The 17147-nt window shown below is 58.7% G+C and overlaps 1 protein-coding gene across 2 annotated transcripts; it reads right to left on the bottom strand.

Annotated features, from left to right (window-relative positions):
- Positions 1 to 1981: 1981 nt before the first annotated feature.
- On the bottom strand, positions 1982 to 15743 carry SLC38A3 (solute carrier family 38 member 3). 2 transcript variants are annotated; one of them, XM_029243031.1, is made up of 16 exons: positions 15666 to 15743; positions 8237 to 8391; positions 8065 to 8146; positions 7776 to 7891; positions 7130 to 7203; positions 6955 to 7047; positions 6794 to 6875; positions 5617 to 5699; positions 5476 to 5534; positions 5145 to 5309; positions 4984 to 5063; positions 4611 to 4711; positions 4258 to 4382; positions 4017 to 4161; positions 2973 to 3076; positions 1982 to 2884 (listed from the first exon to the last, which is right to left on the bottom strand). In XM_029243031.1, exons 2-16 carry the CDS (start codon positions 8335 to 8337, stop codon positions 2780 to 2782), a joined length of 1515 nt encoding a protein of 504 aa, XP_029098864.1. In that variant the 5' UTR covers positions 8338 to 8391; positions 15666 to 15743; the 3' UTR covers positions 1982 to 2779. The 2 variants fall into 2 exon arrangements, with proteins under 2 accessions (XP_029098864.1, XP_029098863.1); XM_029243030.1 differs by lacking the exon at positions 15666 to 15743 and having other exon boundaries at positions 2102 to 2884; positions 4984 to 5309; positions 8237 to 15600.
- Positions 15744 to 17147: the final 1404 nt, after the last annotated feature.

The following is a 17147-nucleotide window of genomic DNA, read 5'->3' as shown; positions in this document are numbered from 1 at the left end:
TCAGTTGATAGGCGAATGTGTGCATGTGCACACAGGTGAGAAGGGTGCAGGCAGGGGCAGCTGCTGGTCAGGGAGACCAAGGCCTATGCTTTGGCCCTTTTTCCTGGTCTGTATTATCTTATTTTTCTGTTACAAGCAGTCATAAGAAAAGTGGTGAAAAGAAATATTGACGACCTCTGTGCTGCTCTAATTTTGGGGTTTTTTTTTTTTTTGGCTGCACCACATGGCTTGTGGGATCTTAGTTCCCCGACCAGGAATTGAACCCGGGCCCTCAACAGTGAGAGCACAGAGTCCTAACAACTGGACCGCCAGGGAATTCCTGCTCTAATTTGTTAACATTTCAGATTTAAAAATTTTTTTTCAGAGCAAATTTTAAAAAGCAAACCAGAAGAAAAAAGACCTGGGAAATTCTTCAAAACATACAAAAATGCTTAGTGATGACCAAGGGCCTGCAGACGCATCCTCGTGGAGGCGGAATGGCTGGAACTTGACAGTCAGAGATACTCATTTACAAACAGTCTTGTGGACACTTGACTTTTCGATATAGTGTAGTGGCCACATTGCCTGCCCCCTTGCCCCTGGAGCCTGCTGCCCAGCAATCAGTCTGGAGGAGAACTTGCTTGGAGGTGGCCTCCAGGGGCCAGGGTCCTTCCTCCACCCCAGCTGTGTATATGTGGGTGAGTGTGTAAGTGTGTGGCAGCGGGGAGGGGTGGGTGGAGCGACTTTCAGCTCATCGCCCTGGTCTGAGAGGCCTGAAGCCAGGCTTGGGGTCTTAAGAGATTCCAGGCAGTCCTGCTGCTGCTCTGACCTGCAGCCTTCTTTGGATGGAGGGAGGTTGAGAAAAGATCCCCGGGGTCTGTCAGCAGGATGGACCCTGCCCTTTATTGCCTCCTGCTCCACAGGAGCCAGGGGTCTCAGGCAGGGCCATGGCCTCACCTGACGAGGAAGACGCCAGAGACCCCCAGAGGGCAGCCTTGCATGCCAGGGGCACTCTGGGCTGCGGCCACCTCTAGGCCAGTGTCCAGCTCTTTTCTGGGGCCACGGGGCTCCTGAGTGAGTCCCCAGGCTGGAGTCAGGCGCCTGGGGCTGTTGAGAACCAGACTCAGGAAGCCCCCCTCTGATCAGCTGGCACTGCCATGGGCCTAGCAGCCACCAGCTTGAGGAAGTTCTTTCTTCAGGGGTTTCTCAAGCCGGCAGCTGCCTTGCCAGTTCAAACCGGATTTTTCCTGCTGCCCTTTCCCTGGCCGCCTAGCCGGGTGCAGGGTCTCTCCTAATGAGGGTTTGATGCCAAGGCCTGGGCAGCTCCGTCCTGCTGGGTCCCAGCTGATTCAGGCCTGCCTCAGGCAATGGGCAGCTTCCCAGTCCCACCCGGGCCAGGCCACCTGGGGCTGCCCTGCATCCTTGCGGCTCTTGCCCTGCCTTGGACTCCCCCACTCAAAACTCAGGCCTCACATACAGGCAATCACTAACCCACCTTTATTCGTAGTAGGTTTTACTATTAATAAAAGATTAGCCTGACAGGGCACAGGACCCCTGGACTTTTGTCCCCAGATTTAAGGCATTGGCAGAGGGTTGACATGGCAGCTAGGGAGGGCAGGGGGCCCTTCTGCAGGGCTTCTGCAGGGCTCAGCCGCCCCCAGCTCAGACCCTCCCTGGAAGCTGCTGGGGATGCACCTCACGTTGCCTCCTTCCGGAGGCCTCTCTCTGTCCCATTTCCTGGGGCCTCATTAATTCCTCCCCACCTCACCCCGTGAGAAAGCAGGTCTGTGCTGAGCCTGGCCCAGGCCCAGAGCTGGGTCTCAGCACACCACTGGCTGGTTTGGGAGGCAGGGTCGGGGTGTAGTAGGGGACTCACCCTGTCCCCACCCTTATCCCAGGGAAAAAGGCAGGGCAGGCTTCCATCACCATCCATGTCCCGGCCCCCACACCACTTTCCAGGAACCCAGGGACCATTGAGATCAAGAATATAAAGCACAGCTGGTCTTATGTATAATATTTATAAAAGGGGGCTGCCAGCCTCTCCATCCCTGCCCCAGATTGGCCCCTGGGGTCTCTGGCTCCCAGGGGCAGACACGTTCTGGGCCTCAGCTTCTTTCTTCTCCCAGCAGTGGAATGTGAGCTATGGCCTGGGCTTGGGGTGGGGGGAGTCCCAGCCTCCCCAGGACTGGTGAAAGACCAGGAAAGGGGTCCCTTGGGGTGTCCACACCAGCCTCACCCTCAAGCATAGGATGAGGGGGTTCTGCTCCCGGTGGAGGGGATGGGAAAGAGGACCAGATTATCCAAGGGCCTGAGCCCACGAGAGGGGCCTAGGTGACAGAAGGAGGAAAGGCAAGCAGGCTGAGGGAGATGAAGCCCCAGGGTGCAGACCATGGCCCAGGAGCAAGGTGGCGGGATGACTGCAGGCCTAATTCAGCTCTTTGTTCCCCTACAGGCTATGTGACCTTAGGGGGCAGCTGCTGGGCCTCAGTCTATGCACCTGTGCAAAGAGAATAAGGGGCTTGGGTGGGACCTGAGGCAGCAGGAAGGGAGCAGGGGTACAGCCCCACCTTGCTCCCAGCTCAGGAAGCTCCTGTAGGCCAGGAGCTCAGCAGGGTAGTGGCCCAAGGGCCTTGGTCCTGGCTCTAACAAAAACTTCGACAGAGAGGACATGGGGCAGGGCCAAATGCCATAGTGTTCACCACGTCTTTCTCTTCCCCCTCCAACTGGCCACTGGATGGGAGCAGGGGCTGAAGAGTCTGGGCAAGGGTAGGAGGACAAGTAGAACAGGATGGGGGTCATCCTAGTGGCTTCCTCCATGCCGACTGGTCCCCGAGATCCAGTCAATAATGATGAAGCTCAAGCTCATGGTCATCAGCAAGAGGCCAAGGGCAGCAAAACAAAGGGCCTGTGGGGTCAGAAGTCAGGGTCAGGTCTGAGGTCAGGGCAGCCCCCTCATCCCCACACTAGCACACCAACCCCCAGGCCCTTCGCACCAGGATTTTGGGGGTAGATCTTGCAGGTTCCTTCTCTGTGGGCATGATGCGAAAGTAGAAGATGGCAGGGAAGATGAAGATGAGGCATGGGGCAGATGTGGCACCTGCAAAGAATAAGGCATGGCCACCACTGGCTCACGTCCACCTATTGGCTAAGGTTCAGGGTGGACCCTTAAATGAGATCAAACATTCCTTGATGAGGGAGTCTCGTCTCGAGACTCCACTCGAGAGCTCTGTCTGATTCTGGAGAGCCCATCAGCCCTTCCCCTTGTTCTCTGTCTACCAGGATAAAAGGCTAGTGCCTTTGGTGTCAGAAAACTCTGTCAGTGAATGAAGCTGGCAAAGAGAAAAGGTAGACCAAGAGACAGAGATGAAGTTTGAGGATATTGGGCCCCTGGGTATAGCTATTCCTGAAGGCTTTTCCATTAATTGAGCCAATACATTACTTTCTGTATAATTCATTTTGAGTCGGCTTTCAGACATACAGAACCAAGAGTCCTGTCAGTGATATCAATGATACTCAGCCCCCAGGTCTGTGTGTTGGTCCTTGCAGAGCTGGGTTGCGGAGTCAGTCTCCTGAGTTGGGTCACCCCAAAGACGGCTCAGAATTGTTTGATCTTCCCACTCAGAGCCCCAACTGGGACAGTTGGACAGAACCCTAAACCTATAGTCCCATGATCCTGGGGCCCAGTCAAGGCTCTCCACTTAACAGCTATATGGCTCTCCCTTAATCACTCTAAACTTCCTCATATGTGAGGTGGGGACAAGAGCCAATGAGATCCTCAGTGAAGGCCCCTGGACCCTTGGGCTCCATTCCATCCTCGAGCACCCCCAGCAAGGGTAACTGACTCGGTGGCTCTGAGCCCTCAAAATGGATTAGGAGAGCCTTAAGAACAAATCTCAGATGGGAGGCCAAGCTGTGCACATGGCCAGCAGCCATCACTTAAACGTAGGGGACGAGCTTAGGAATCTGCCAGCATCTGCAGAAGGGAAGTTCTCTGGGGCAGTGCCCTGCCTCCATTCACAGCAGGGCCAGACCCTTACCGATGACCCCGAAGATGCCCAGGATGTTGGGGGCAAAGATGACCAGCAGGTTGATACAAGTGAGCAGGCCAACAGCAATGAGCACATGCCGCAACCAGCTGAATTCGCGGTCCTGAAACAGCATCTGCTGGAGGGCGCGGCGCACCTGGGAAGCAGGGTGGGGAGAGTCATCAATCTGTCCGCCCCATCAGTCCCACCCCACCAGTGGTCTGGCCACCTGGCCACTTGCACATTGGCTCACCGGAAACAGAACAATTGGCACTGTGAGTGTGACTGCCGTCAGCACGGCCACGCGCACACACAGGATCAGCACATCAAACGGGTCCACCTTGTTGTAGGTGTGCAGCAGCTCCGACTCCACCCTGTCTGTGGCAGGCAGGGAGGGTGGTCAGCAGGAGGTCCAGGGATGGGGTTGGGCTCTGAGCCTGGGTTGACCCTGACACTGAGGAGTGGCAACACACCTCCACAGCTGCAGGGCACAGTTAGGCATCACAGACCTAATGAACGCCTATAGTATGCAGGGTGCCATGGCCACTGGCCAGCCCCTTGCCCCCCAGCCTGGCCTCTGCCTCTGCCCCCACGGTCCAGCCATACCGTAGAAGGTGAGGTAGCCGAAGAGGGCGGCCAGGAAGTACATGACATACATGACGGCGATGGACAGGTTGGAGATGTGCTGCATCTTCCTCTTGGAGGGGCTATGGGGCAGCAGGGGAGGGGATTGGTGCCAAGCTGGGCCACATTGGGAAACCCCCACGTGTCCTGGGGTCTCTCTCTGGCACCACACCCTCACCATCTGGTAGCTGAGGGAGCCTCCTTCTTGCCCCCGGTCGCCCCTTGTGGCAGCCATGGAGACCTTGGATAAAATGACTTGGCTCCTGTCACTCTTTCCTCCCTTTAGGACCACATCCATTCTCCCCTGACCAACTCAAGGCAGCCCCCTCCCCCTCTCCCAGCCACGGATACCTACTCCTTGAGCTCTGTATAGATGGGCAGCACCTCAGGGTGGCAGACAAAGGCGAAAGCCATGATGGGGATCGTGTATGCCGTCTGGCAAAACAGGGATTCTGTGTCAGAACAGCCCCTGACACTCTCACCAGGCCCACTGCCCCCTCCCTGGTCTGTTGCAACCTGTGTGTTGAGGGTGAAGTAGCTCGGGGTGCAGAAGGCTGCAGCCTCCGTCTCAACCTGCAGCCCCGCCTCCTCCTTGATGACCTCCACGAGGCTGAAGTTGCCTGTCACGTTGGCTAAACTGGGGGACAGCGGGCAGGGCACGTGGAACTTTTTGTAGATGACCTAGGTGGGGGCAGGGAAGGATGAGGGTATCAGCGCCAGGCTAGGCTGCCTGTGGAGTCACTGTGAAGCCACATCTAGATCAGGACTGGAGGAGCTGCCTTCTGACCCAGGCTTCCCAGAAAGACCTGCCCCCCTCCCTCGACGAGCGTGGCGGGGGGTCACTCACTGCAATTAGGAAGAACACCATGCAGCTGAGAGAGAAGCCACTGGAGTAGCCTAGGTAGCCTGTAAAGTTGGGGAGGGGGGTGGTGAGACCAAAGGTCCCCTCCCATGCATCCCTCTAAGGCCCTGGCCCTGCCACACTCACCAAGCTGCCGCATCAGTGCCAGAGGCAGAATGACGATGACAGAGACCAGGATCACCAGGTAGTTTCCATTCATGTACCAGTCCCTGCAGGGACGGGAGTGGGGAGCCGATATTAGAGTCCACTCAGCCTCGGGTGATGGGGCCGCCTGACCCCCAGCCGGGGTTACCCGTGGTGCCACTGAGTGATCTTTGAAGAATACATGTCCACAGCTCTGAGCCTCCCTTTCCCCATCTGCAAAATGGGCCCACTCCCAACACTCTCCTGGACAAGGTGAGGACTAATACACTCAGCTCCTGCTTGGTAACCATTACAATTATAGTCACTGTGGTTGTTTTTCCTAGGACACACAGGTCTGGGTCCATCCTCCCCATGGAGTGGCCCCAAGGGGCCCGGGGGGGTGGGTGGGATGAAAGGACCTGGGTCTGAGGCATTTTCCATGGGGGTCTCAGGGACTTGCCAACCACCTGAGCTCCTTGTGGTTCCCCCCAGCATCTGCATCCTGCATCATCCTGCCCCACGCCCTCAATGGACAGTGGACACAGGGAGCTAAAGGGATGAGGAATGAGACCTTCCTTCAAGGGAAAACCCAAAGGCCAACTCCTTGGGAAAGGCCCCCAGGGCCTGGCGGCAGAATCCTGGCTGTTTCCTTCCTCCCAGAGCTACTTGCAGCCATGCAGCCTTTCTGCTTGCCGGGGCTGTATTGTCAAGGGCAGGGCCTGGCTATCTTCTCTGCTCCTACCCACAGAACATGCTTATGCCATGAGAACTGGCTAAACTGATGATAGGCAACTGGGACACTGTAGGCTTAATTTCTTGGTTGGGGCGAGGTGGTGGGGAGGCTAACACCCAAGCCACGGTCAGGAATAGCAGGAGCTTAGAGCTAAGCCTGAGGTTCTCAGGTGCTCTGTGCTCACAGGCTGGGTCCACGGCTAGGCGGGCCAGCTTCCTCAGCCTCAGACTACCCCCTGCCCCACATGGCCCTCCTGGGAGTCTTCCCCAAGGTGCTTCATAAACAAGTGTGCACTGAATGGTAGCTCTGCCGGCAGCTCTCCGCGCCCCACCTCCACCCTGTCTTGTCTCTCCCACTAGCCCAGCCTGGGCTCTGCTAGTGGTGGACATAGAGGGTTAGACTAGGGCCTCCCACCCTCACCCAGCCCCGCCCCACCCTGGGGCTCACGAGGTCCGCTCCTCCAGGTTCAGGAAGGTCTGTATGACAAGGGGCAGCTCGGACTTGATGATGTACAGGTAGCTGGACATGGCTGGGGGGAGAGGGGCAGGTCAGCCAAACCAGCCAGCCTTCAGCCTGTCCACCATCCATCACCTGCCCATCAGCCTCACCTCCGATGTTCTGCAGCGCAATGGCCAGGGCTGCCGCCAGCTTTCCTGGGGTCCCAAAGGCACGGTAGCCCAGCTGCTCATAGGCACGGATGCCTGTGGGGACAGGGAATCAGGACAGTCAGGAGTGCTCTCCCCAGCCCACCCCTCCCTGCTACAGGCCAGGTTTGGGGCTCACCCACAATCCCGGAGGACTTGAGTAGCAGGTGGATGGAGTAGCTGGAGAGCAAGGCGACGGCCGTCAACAGGAACCTGGGGAAGGTGGACGAAAAGAGGTCGCTGGGGCTCCTCTGGCAGGCAGGGGGCAATGAACTCCGGGAGGCCTGGGTGTGCGGGGTCTGTGACCCAGGTGTCTGGACCCCCAACATGTGTGGATGCAAACTCAGCAGGCCCCAGGGGTGGTGAACATCACCTGGGCTGACCCAGGGTGGCCGTGACCCAGAGGGGACCCTCTGAGCACCACCTCCCCTTGAGATCTTGGAAGAAACATGTTTTCCATTTAGGCTGCAGGGCAGAGCTCTGAGGTAAGGACACGTGTACCCACAGAAGGCCTGGCCATGGGGTTTATCCATCATGTGTAAATGTGGTAGGACAGACTCAGTCCTGTTAGGCTGGCCCCGTGTTGTCATCTCAGCGGGTTTATTGGGAAATGAGGTATATTTGTCTGGCCACGGCTGTTTTTTTCAGCTGTGGTTTGGGTTGAGTGTAAGTGCCCACCCAGTGCAGCCTGGGTCTTGTGACAGGAAACTGGCAGGTCCTGGGAGGTCAGGATTGGTGGCCTGTTTAGGGCTCCTATCTTTAGAAGGTTTGCTGAGGGCACTCACAGGAAAAGGATGATGCCCGTATTGGCCATGGCGTAGGCGAGCCCCAGGATACCGCTGCCCATGATGGCGTTACTGAGGTTGAACACTGACATCCCGAATGATGTCTTCCCCTCGAACTGCAGGCACCAGAGTGAGACGGGAGGGGTGGGATGAGTTAGCAAGTTGTGGAGGGTAAATCAGCATTCCCTCGCACCATCCCTTGGCCTCCCATCGCTGCCCCATAGCACCTCATTACTGCCCTCAAGCTCCCAGGGGTGCCCCCGAGCCCCTGACGGCCACCCCTGCTCACATCAGTGAAGTGTGGCTCCTTGCTGGGACTTTTTGGTAGGAAGCCTTCACCCTCAACACAGATCCGTCCAGGGCCCTCGACCCTGCAGACACAGACCAGCCAGGCAGCTCAGCTCCAGCCCCTTGCCCTGCACCCTGCCCTGCCCTAAGCCATGAATGAGCCCCTCGCTCACCTCAGGTTGCCAGCCGTGGGGGTGGCGACAGGGAGTAGCCCCTCCAAGTGTTTGCCGTTGGGTACCAACTCTACCATCTCCGTCTGCAGAGGTGCCTCCATGGCTCAGGGACCACCACCAGGAACACTGGCTCTCACACTGACGCAGTCAGAAGTCTACAGAGCAGGCAGTCCCTCTGGTTATCCCCGCTCCTTGGGCTCACAGCCCAGACTCCCACAGGAAGTGTGCAGCTGTAGCACACCTCCCAGAAGTTCACTGAGGACATACATGTTCATGCAGCTCTGCCTGCTGCCACCCTGGAACCTGCCATTGAGGGGCAGAGCTCGGATACCTGAGTTCTCCAGGACATTCTGAGGCGACACCTCAGCCAGTACCTAGCACTCCCCTGCCACATATACATACCGACCCAGGCAAGCCCTTGGGGCCTCAGTTTCACCATCTGTGAAGTAAAGCTCAATTGGATGACCTAAGTTCAGAGCCCAGTGGTGTCAGGACCCCAGGAGGCTGAGTCCCAGGCCACCAGACCCCACTTTGGGGATGGGTCCTGGACTGATTGCCCCTCCCTGATATTAATACTGGGAGACAGTTTCCTGTGCCCTGTGTGCCAGGGGCCTCCTAGCCAACCTAGAATGGCGCTGCCCGACGGCTGGAGGCCTCGGGAGAGGGCGAGGGCTGTGGGCCCTGTTCCCAGCCACCCGGCGGGCTTTGCTGGCAGCCAGAACAAAGGTCCCTCTGTGGGCTGAGAGCTGGCGCTGGGAACGGCAGGCGCAGAGGCTACCCCCCCGGAGCCAGGAGGCCTAAGGCGGTGCTGGGTGGCTGGACACCTGGACCCTGCCCGCTTGGCTGCAAAGGGCCCTCAGGGGCCTTCCAGGAAATGGGTGCCCTGGGGCCCAGTTCTTTGGGCCACACAGGCCTCACCCTCCGCACAGCTCTGGCCTCAGGGCCATGTTCTCTTTCAAGCCTCTCCTCCCCTGCTGGGGAACCCCCCACCCTTAGGTACCCACACTTTGAGGAGACTCCCCACTTCCTGGAGCCCCAGGTCAGGAACTCAGAACCTTGGCCAGCTGTAGACGGGCCTGGACCACTGGATCAGTCTTCCCTTCCCTGCGCTCAGGGCATAGCTCTGCTGGACCCCAAAGGGATCAGCTCCTCTCCTCCCCAGGCCCAACTCTGCCCGCTGCCCAGACAACTCGCTAGCCCCTCTCCCATCACTGGCGCTGGGAGCCACCTAGCCCATGCGGACATCCTGAAGGCCAGATAGGCCAGCAGGAGATCTGAGGCCAGAGTGGAGACCAGGGAGGGGGCAGCACTGCCAGGCAGGTCAGCCAGAGGCTAGTCTTGATGTCATGGCAGCCCCTCCACTTGGGAACCCTGAATCCTGCCCCAAATCCCCCATCCCCACTCCAGATCCTGAGGGTCTCAGGTCTGCTCCTGAAGCTGGAGCACCAGGGGTCTCAAACTCAGCATTCAGGGCTAGGGTGGGTAGGAGAGGCTAGGCTCAGGACTCGGGCCTCAGGCCACAGGCCCTGGTGTTCTGGAGGCAGCAGCCACACAGAACTGACCAGAGGACCTCCCTGCAATGGCCCCAGGCAGCCCCAAGCCAGAGTTCAGATCCTAGGTACCTCAGTCCTGAGTACCCCATACCTGGCACCCTTGGATCCCTCAACCTACCTCTCCTTCCTCTGATGCTGGCATCTGAACCCTTCTCTCCTCCAGCCTGTCCACATAGGATCATGACAATTTGAGCATCTCTTCTAACGCCCTCTTCCCCTGGACCAGAGTCCCTAAGGTAAGCCTGTCTTCTTCATGCCCCTGCCCTGAGCCTCACCAACAGCACCCCTCCAAGGATACCAGCACCTGGTCTCCAGAGTCACTCCAGAGTGCCCTCTGGCTCTCAGCTGGGGTTGCCCTTGCCTGGCCTTCCGCCCGGGGCAGGCTTGGACAGGCCCTCCGAGTGTGCTGAGTCAGCAGCCTGGACAAAGCACTCTGCTCTGCCTTAATATTCTTCCCTAGTAGCCAGGCAATGCCTCCAGGGAGACCACAGCCCATGGCATGGTCATGGCCAAAGTGCCTGAGGCCCTGGCTCCAGGCTCCCCATCCCCTCAAGCAGGACCTGGGCCTAGACCTTCAGGTCCTGCCTATTACTCACGACCAGTCACTGCTGGGTCTCAGGCTGGCCTGAGATCCCAGAGAGGACATGGAATACCCCTCTTCAAGTGGCTTCCAGTCTGGAAGGGACAAAACCCACACAGACATCCCCCACCCTATGGCTCCTGCAGGGGAACCCCAGCACATAGTGTAGCTTTTAACCAAGCCACATAGTGCTGGGACTCAAAAAAGAAGAGAGAGGGGCATCAAGGAAGGCTTCCTGGAGGAGGAGGTGAGGGAGCCAGTTCTGAAATTCCAGCAGGAGCCCCCAGGATGTGGAAACAAGAAAGAGTATCTCAAGCAGAGTGCACAGCATGGGCAAAGGCCCTGAGGTATGGTATAAGGCAGGCTGTGAGGATAGAATGAAGGTTCCGTGGCTATAGACAAGCCTGAAAGGGCCTTGAAGTCAAGGTCAAGGAATCTGTACTTCAGTTAGGGCAAGGCTAAGGCCTGGGGGGCCAGGGTAGAGATTAGTACTGGCCTGACATGTGGACCTCCAGGCATTTCCTGAGGCTGGCAGCCCAGTTTTGACAGTTCCTGTCTCTCAGGCCTGCCGCCTGCCAGGCTCCTTTGCATCGGGTATCGGAGTAGACTCAGGGGATAGCCCCTGCCTGAGGAAAGCTGCCAGCAGATTCTGACCAACTGTGGGAAAAGCCCAGAGTGGACACTCTGGATCTGAGGCCTGACCTGGCCCTGCCTCACCATGTGACCATGGACAAAGTATTCCCCACTCAGGACCTCAGTGCCTTCCTGTCTTCCGGGGGTTCTGTGAGGTTTGACCAAAGGTGGGGACAGAGTGAGAAGCCTCCCTGAGGACTTCGCCCCCAGAGCAGACCACAGGCTCCCAGAGAGGGGTCAGGCTCTTGGGTGGGGAGATCACTGCGACCTTGGGCAGATCATCAGAATGGCATCTGTCATGGGTGTAGCATGGTTCAGGCAGTAAATCGATGGTCCAGGCCACTGCCCTGGGGCCTGTTTGCTCTGTGGAGAGATAAGGGGGGGGTGCAGAAGCCATGGGGATAGCATAGCAGGTAATGCCCGCCCATGCAAACATCACAGGGTGAGAATTCGTCAGGCACACCTCCTCGACAGGCGTTGAGTTTGGCTAATTAAAGATTTCGAGATCCAGGAATCCAAGCCACTGTGGGGCCACTGCTTGTGTCACCTGCTATGGGAAGCTCACCTCTCTGTCCCCACATCCAGGGCCTTGGAGCCACCAGGGCTCTGAGCCCGGCTTTCCTCCCCAGTGTTCAGGGACGTGAGTGGGTCTGCAGTAGCAGGCTAACTACAGGGAGACAGTCACACTGTCCTTCTTCCCTCGGTTCTGTAGCCACATGTGCTGGTGGAGGCACAGACCCCACAGAGCTTGCTGCCATGGCCCCCAGGCTCCTTGTGCCTGGGCAGCCCTCACCTTAGCTCAGATCTCAGGTGAGAGGCGGCTGGCCTGGCTTAAGGGTCCACTGTGGTCATCCCTGGGGGCCCACGGATGAGGGCTGCCCCCAGTTCTAGTTCACCAGTCCTTACTTACCACTCCCATCATTAGCTGAGAGAAGGTGTCCCTCCCTAGAGCCCCTTTGCCCACCTGCTTCTCCAGGTTTCAGAAGGATAACACCCTCCTTGGACAAGCTATCAGTTAACAGGGAAACTGGATTCAACAGACACATCTGGATTGTATGTTCTCAAGGCAGAGTCACAGAGATTGGTGTGGAGCTGATTGCTGAGGTCAGGGGTCTAGGGACAGGGTGTGTGGGCGGGTGTTCGGAACGCGGGAGGATACTAAAACAAACCCCTTGCCCCTCCACCAGACCCACAACTCCAGATTTTGACCTCAGCAGATCCAGTCTTCCATCCACTACTCCCCCATTGCCAACAACACCGAGTAAGGGGCTAGTGTGTGGCCAACATATGGCTGGTACTGAGGGGGTAGCATGCAGGAGAGGAAGGCAAATGGTGCAGAGCACTGATGTGTTGGCCACACCAGCCCCTCATCCCCTAGCTCTATGGCCCGGTGCTTCTGTGTTCCGGGTATCCGGAAGTGTCTAGGAGGATCTGAGGGCCCCAGCTGGGGCCGGAAGATGGACTTTCCTGTGACAGGGTACATTTTCTAAACCTAACAGATGCTTAGCATTGGGCCTATCCCCAGACACCTAGGCCTCCCCTTCTGCCCACCCCTGGACCCTCCTTGCTCAGATTGCCCCCAGTGGAAGCTGCAGTCGGAACCTCTTGCCTCAAGACTGGGCCAGAGCCAGCAGCAGCCCCCCCGCCCACTGCCAGCCTGCTGAGAAGGACGTGCAGCCTGAGGCTCAGCTGAGGCAAAGGACAGGACATCACGTGCCTGTGGCCCCCCCAGGGGCAGGGGAGACCCCGAGCCAGCCAGCCCATCCTCCTCCCTGCTGACTCGGAATCCCCTGGAGGCGGCCAAATATTTGGACAGCCGGCCTTCTGGCCCCAAAGAAAGCTGGAGCGGGGGCCTGGGGCAGCTCAGGACTCACTGGAGACCCCGATGTGGGGGCAGAAGGCAAGGTCAGCCCAGAGGAGAGGCGCCATCCAATGTCAGGAAGAAGCAGAGAGAGTCAGAGGGAGGGAAGAGAGAGACAGGGAGAGAAAACACACACACATGATATCTGTGTCCATGCATACTGATCCAGACCAAGAGACAGGCACGGGGAGATAAAGAAATGCAGACGGATCTAGAGGGACACAGATAGAGAAGAATACACAGAGAGATGGGTGGATAGACATTCAGACAGGTAGACAGACAACCAGATAAGTGACAGACAGATCGACAGAGATGGCCAACCATTTAGAGATAGCCAGATGGAGAAAGAGACAGAGAGACAGCAAGACAAGACAGAGCATCCCAGAAGGTGCAAGAAGTAGAGGGAGCCAGAGGCCCAGGTGAGGGGGCAGCAGGCCCAGTGGGCACTGCAGGGATGCCACAGCATTTCCAAGTTCCTACAAGGGCAGGTTATGCTCCCATTAGCCAGGTGCAGACATCCAGAGGGTGGGACTGAGCCCACTGGGGCCACAGGCCAGGCTCAGCTGGAAAGCTCAGAGCCCCCTAGTCCAGCACCCATGGTTTGTCTACCCACACAATAGGAAAGGTATACAGAGAGGACAGTCAGTTGAAGTGACCCCCATCCTCAGCAGCCATGCACGTGTGCAGACGTGCTGGCTGAGAGGCTGTGTACAGGACGTGGCCCGCAGAGCGGAAATTCAAATTCAAGCCACCCCAGGCCGCTGGCCGGAAAGCCCCTCCTGCCCAGCAGCTGGTCCTTCCCTTCAGCCCCCAGAAGCCCTGCCTGGTCCTCTAGAGCGCCCCCACCATGCATCTGTCTTATCCAAAGTCCAGCCCTCCATCCACCAGATTGAGTGTGCACAGGCACACAGTAGGTACTCAGTAAATATTAAATGAATGGAATGGGTTCAAGGTCTTTGGCAAGCCTCCACCCCATTTCACCTGCTCCAAGTGGCGCCTGGCTCCCCAGCCATGTCTGCACTGGAACATCCTCCTGCAGTGCCCCTATCCTATTATGGTATAGACTGCACATCCCGCCCCAGTTTTCTGTGCACACAGATGCCAAAACTGTACCTCTCTTGTAGCCAACCACTCCCCCAAAACATTTTCCCCCTCAGACTGAGTGCCTGCACCCTGCCCACCCCAGACTTTCAGGGTGCACTCAGTTTGGCTCAAAAACCTTCCCTGCCCCCACCCAGAGACCATGAACCACCCAGCTTGTCCTGTTGCACCTCAGTTTCTCCACTTTTCCAGGGCTCTAAGGCTACTTGCTAGGGCAGCAGGCACTAGGACAGGAGCAACCAGCTCTCATGCTCTTGCCACCTGGAGCCTGGATGCGGGGGGTGTTTGTGACATGGGCCCAAAGAACCAGTACAGAACAAAGGGTGGCTTGGGAAGCCAGTGAGGACAGTGGCTCTATGGGCCCAGGCAGAACAAAGTTCTGAGATGTACACCCCCACCCTCCCCAGAGACACAGCCCCCAGCCCTCAACCTCAAGGAGTCTGAGATTCTCATTACTGATCCCAGCATTCCAGCCCTCTTAGGGATGTGCCAGGCCTGGCCTCATCCACCCCTGATTTTTCCCACCTTTGGTGCTTCCTGCAGGAAGCCTTCCATGTTTGTGCAGAACCTCCCCCTCTCAAAATGGACCTGTCCTTGGATCTCTCCAGCTTGCTATGCTCCAGACTGAGAACCTCTGAGGCATTTGCTTCCTTTCCAGAAGGAAGTGAGCCCCCATGCCAGACTGTGTACTAAAGAGGAAGGGCCCCTTTCAGGTCCAGCACAGTGGCTGAAGGCAGTCATGGAAGGAAGGACAGGACTGGCAGGCTGAAAGAAGGATGGGCCTGGGTCGAGGTGGCTCCCACGGTGCAAGGACCTTTGACTTAGTCTCCCTCAGACCTGTCCCAAAGCCTACACCTGGGCTCAGGGCTCAGGTCACTGTGGGGGGAAAGGATGGATTCCCACAGGCCCCGCCCCTGGCCTCCCCCTCCCCGGGTGTAAACAAACGCACGCACTCGCTGTGGCCAATCGAAGGGGCCAATCGGGTGGGGGCGGGCTCCTGCAAACCTAGTCCCGGTCCTTTCCCTCCGCCCCTGAACGCACTGTCAGCTCTAGGAGCTCAGACCGAGCCCCGCCCTCAATCCAGGGAGCCACGCTCGCCCTGTGCCCGCCGTGCCCGCTGGCCTGGCTGCAAATGGCACGGACTCTGGGACCAACATGTGCCACGCGGCCCCTCAGGCAGCCTGGCCCGATCTGCCCTCAAGCCCCTGCCTAACGCAGCGGGATAAATATACCCTGACGCCCGGCGTGCCAGCGGGCCGATTTGCTTGTCAGGCGCCCGTCGGGGCAGCGCTCCAGGGCCTGCTCCCGGCCCTCTTAGGCTCCCCCCCCGGGCCCTCTCGAGCTCGCGCCCTTGCACCGTGCCTCGGGAAACCCATCGCGTGCCACCCTAGCCCCCAACAAGGCGTCCTGTGACCCCAGCCCTGGGTGCCGCCGACCTCCTGCTATCCCGCCCGGCCCTGCGAGAGGCCCCAAGACCACGAGGTGCTCCTCCCAGGACACTAGCTCAAGCTGGGAGCTGGCGGGTCCCCAGACCTGCGCCTGGAGCGCTCGGGACTTTGGCTCCCCGGAGGCTGGGGCGCCTGCCCGGAGCCAGGGCGGGCGAGGGGATCTGCCCAGAGCCCAGCTCCAGACGCGAAAGCGGACAGTAGGGCTCCGCCCGCTCGGTGCCCCTGGACGGGGGGTCGGCGCCCCCAGCAGTACCTGGCCTCGCAGGTGAGGACGGGCGATGCTCCGCTCGGGCCGGTGCTGTCCGCTCTGCTCTCGGCTGAGCGCAGCGGCAGGGGATGAAGGGCGCTCGGCCCCGCCCCCGGTCCGCCCCTGGCCCGCCAATCCCCAGCGGCCAGCAGGAGGAGGGGCAAGTCTGCTGAGAGGCGGGGGCCCTCCACTGGCCTGGAGCAAAGGGGCAGCCCGAGCGCTAAGGAGCCTTAGGAGAGCAGCTGCTGCGGGAGAGGCTCAGTTGAATTTTGTTGGGGGAATGCTTTAGTCCAAAGCAGATTCTCTCTGAGGTCTCTGAGCGCCCCCTAAGCCCTGAAATGCTCTGCCCTCACTTCCCTCAAGCCAGAAGGGGCTCTTCAGCTAAGAGGAATGGGAACAGGGCCATGCTTAATCTCAGCGAAGGATGCCTTGAATGGGGGACTTTCACATCACTTAGGCACAAGATGCCTTTTCTGCCTGCCTCACCCTTCCCAAGCAGAGGTGGGATAGGGTGAGGACAGGGGCTCCCTGCATCAATTCTGTCTTCACCCCAGGTACTCAGAAGAGATTGAGGGTAGACAAGGGTAGGGGCAGTGAGGACGGGGCGGGGGCGCGCAGGGGGTGCGGGAAGCAAGTCTTGGAGTCTTGGCTCACACTGAGCCTTGTCTGGATCTCCCTGGCCATGCCCCCATTTCCTTATTTCTAAAGAGTAGGAGAGGGGCTTCCCTGGTGGCGCAGTGGTTGAGAGTCCACCTGCCGATGCAGGGGACACGGGTTTGTGCCCCGGTCCGGGAAGATCCCACATGCCGCGGAGCGGCTGGGCCCGTGAGCCATGGCCACTGAGCCTGCGCGTCTGGAGCCTGTGCTCTGCAACGGGAGAGGCCACAACAGTGAGAGGCCCGCGTACCGCAAACGAAAACAAAAACAAAAATAAAGAGTAGGAGACAGCTGTGTCTGCCCATGGGAAGTGGGGCCTGGGACTTGGTGCCTCAGGGGAAGGGGTTTTAGGGTGACCCCACCTGGCTGAGGGCTCCTATCCCACCCCTGCCTGCTTCCCACCCAAGGCCTTAGTGCTCAGAGGTGTGTGGTGGGTGTTAAGGCCCACCAGCCCAGGAGCAACCAGCAGGGAGCTGGGGGAGGCCTTGACCTTGTGGGTGAGCTGGGGGGGGGGGGTTGCAGAACAGCTGTGTCCCTTGCTTCTCAGCCACTGGCTCTGATCTGATTAACCCATGGCCTCTGCTGTTCCTAGTCAAGCTGGATGTCTCTGTGTCATGTCTGCCCCCCTCCCTGGTATTGGGGAGAATGCCCTCAGAGGACAGGCTTCACCCCTTCCCTGTCCTGGGCTGGGAGTCAGGACTCTAGGATTCCCTTCCGCCCGACTCACAGCACCCCCGCAGCCAAGCCCTAGCGTACCTCAGTTTCCCTCTGCGTCACAAGGAAATGGCTCTGGCTTTTCCCCTGGCCTGAAGGCAGTGGGTTAAGGGGAAG

Source organism: Monodon monoceros, unplaced genomic scaffold, assembly GCF_005190385.1.
Source record: "Monodon monoceros isolate NGI ecotype Baffin Bay Population unplaced genomic scaffold, NGI_Narwhal_1 Super_Scaffold_3, whole genome shotgun sequence".
Classification (NCBI taxonomy): Eukaryota; Metazoa; Chordata; class Mammalia; order Artiodactyla; family Monodontidae; genus Monodon; species Monodon monoceros.
The sequence above is the reverse complement of the archived record's forward strand: the minus strand, read 5'-3'. Positions and strand labels throughout refer to the sequence as shown.

Coding starts and splice junctions, on each gene's coding strand:
- SLC38A3 (XM_029243030.1), bottom strand. CDS start 8,337: ATGGAGGCACCTCTGCAGACGGAGATGGTAGAGTTGGTACCCAACGGC. Junction 5,700..6,793: donor AACCTGGAGGAGCGGACCTC/GTGAGCCCCAGG, acceptor CCGTCCCTGCAG/GGACTGGTACATGAATGGAA. Junction 2,885..2,972: donor GATCTACCCCCAAAATCCTG/GTGCGAAGGGCC, acceptor CTGACCCCACAG/GCCCTTTGTTTTGCTGCCCT.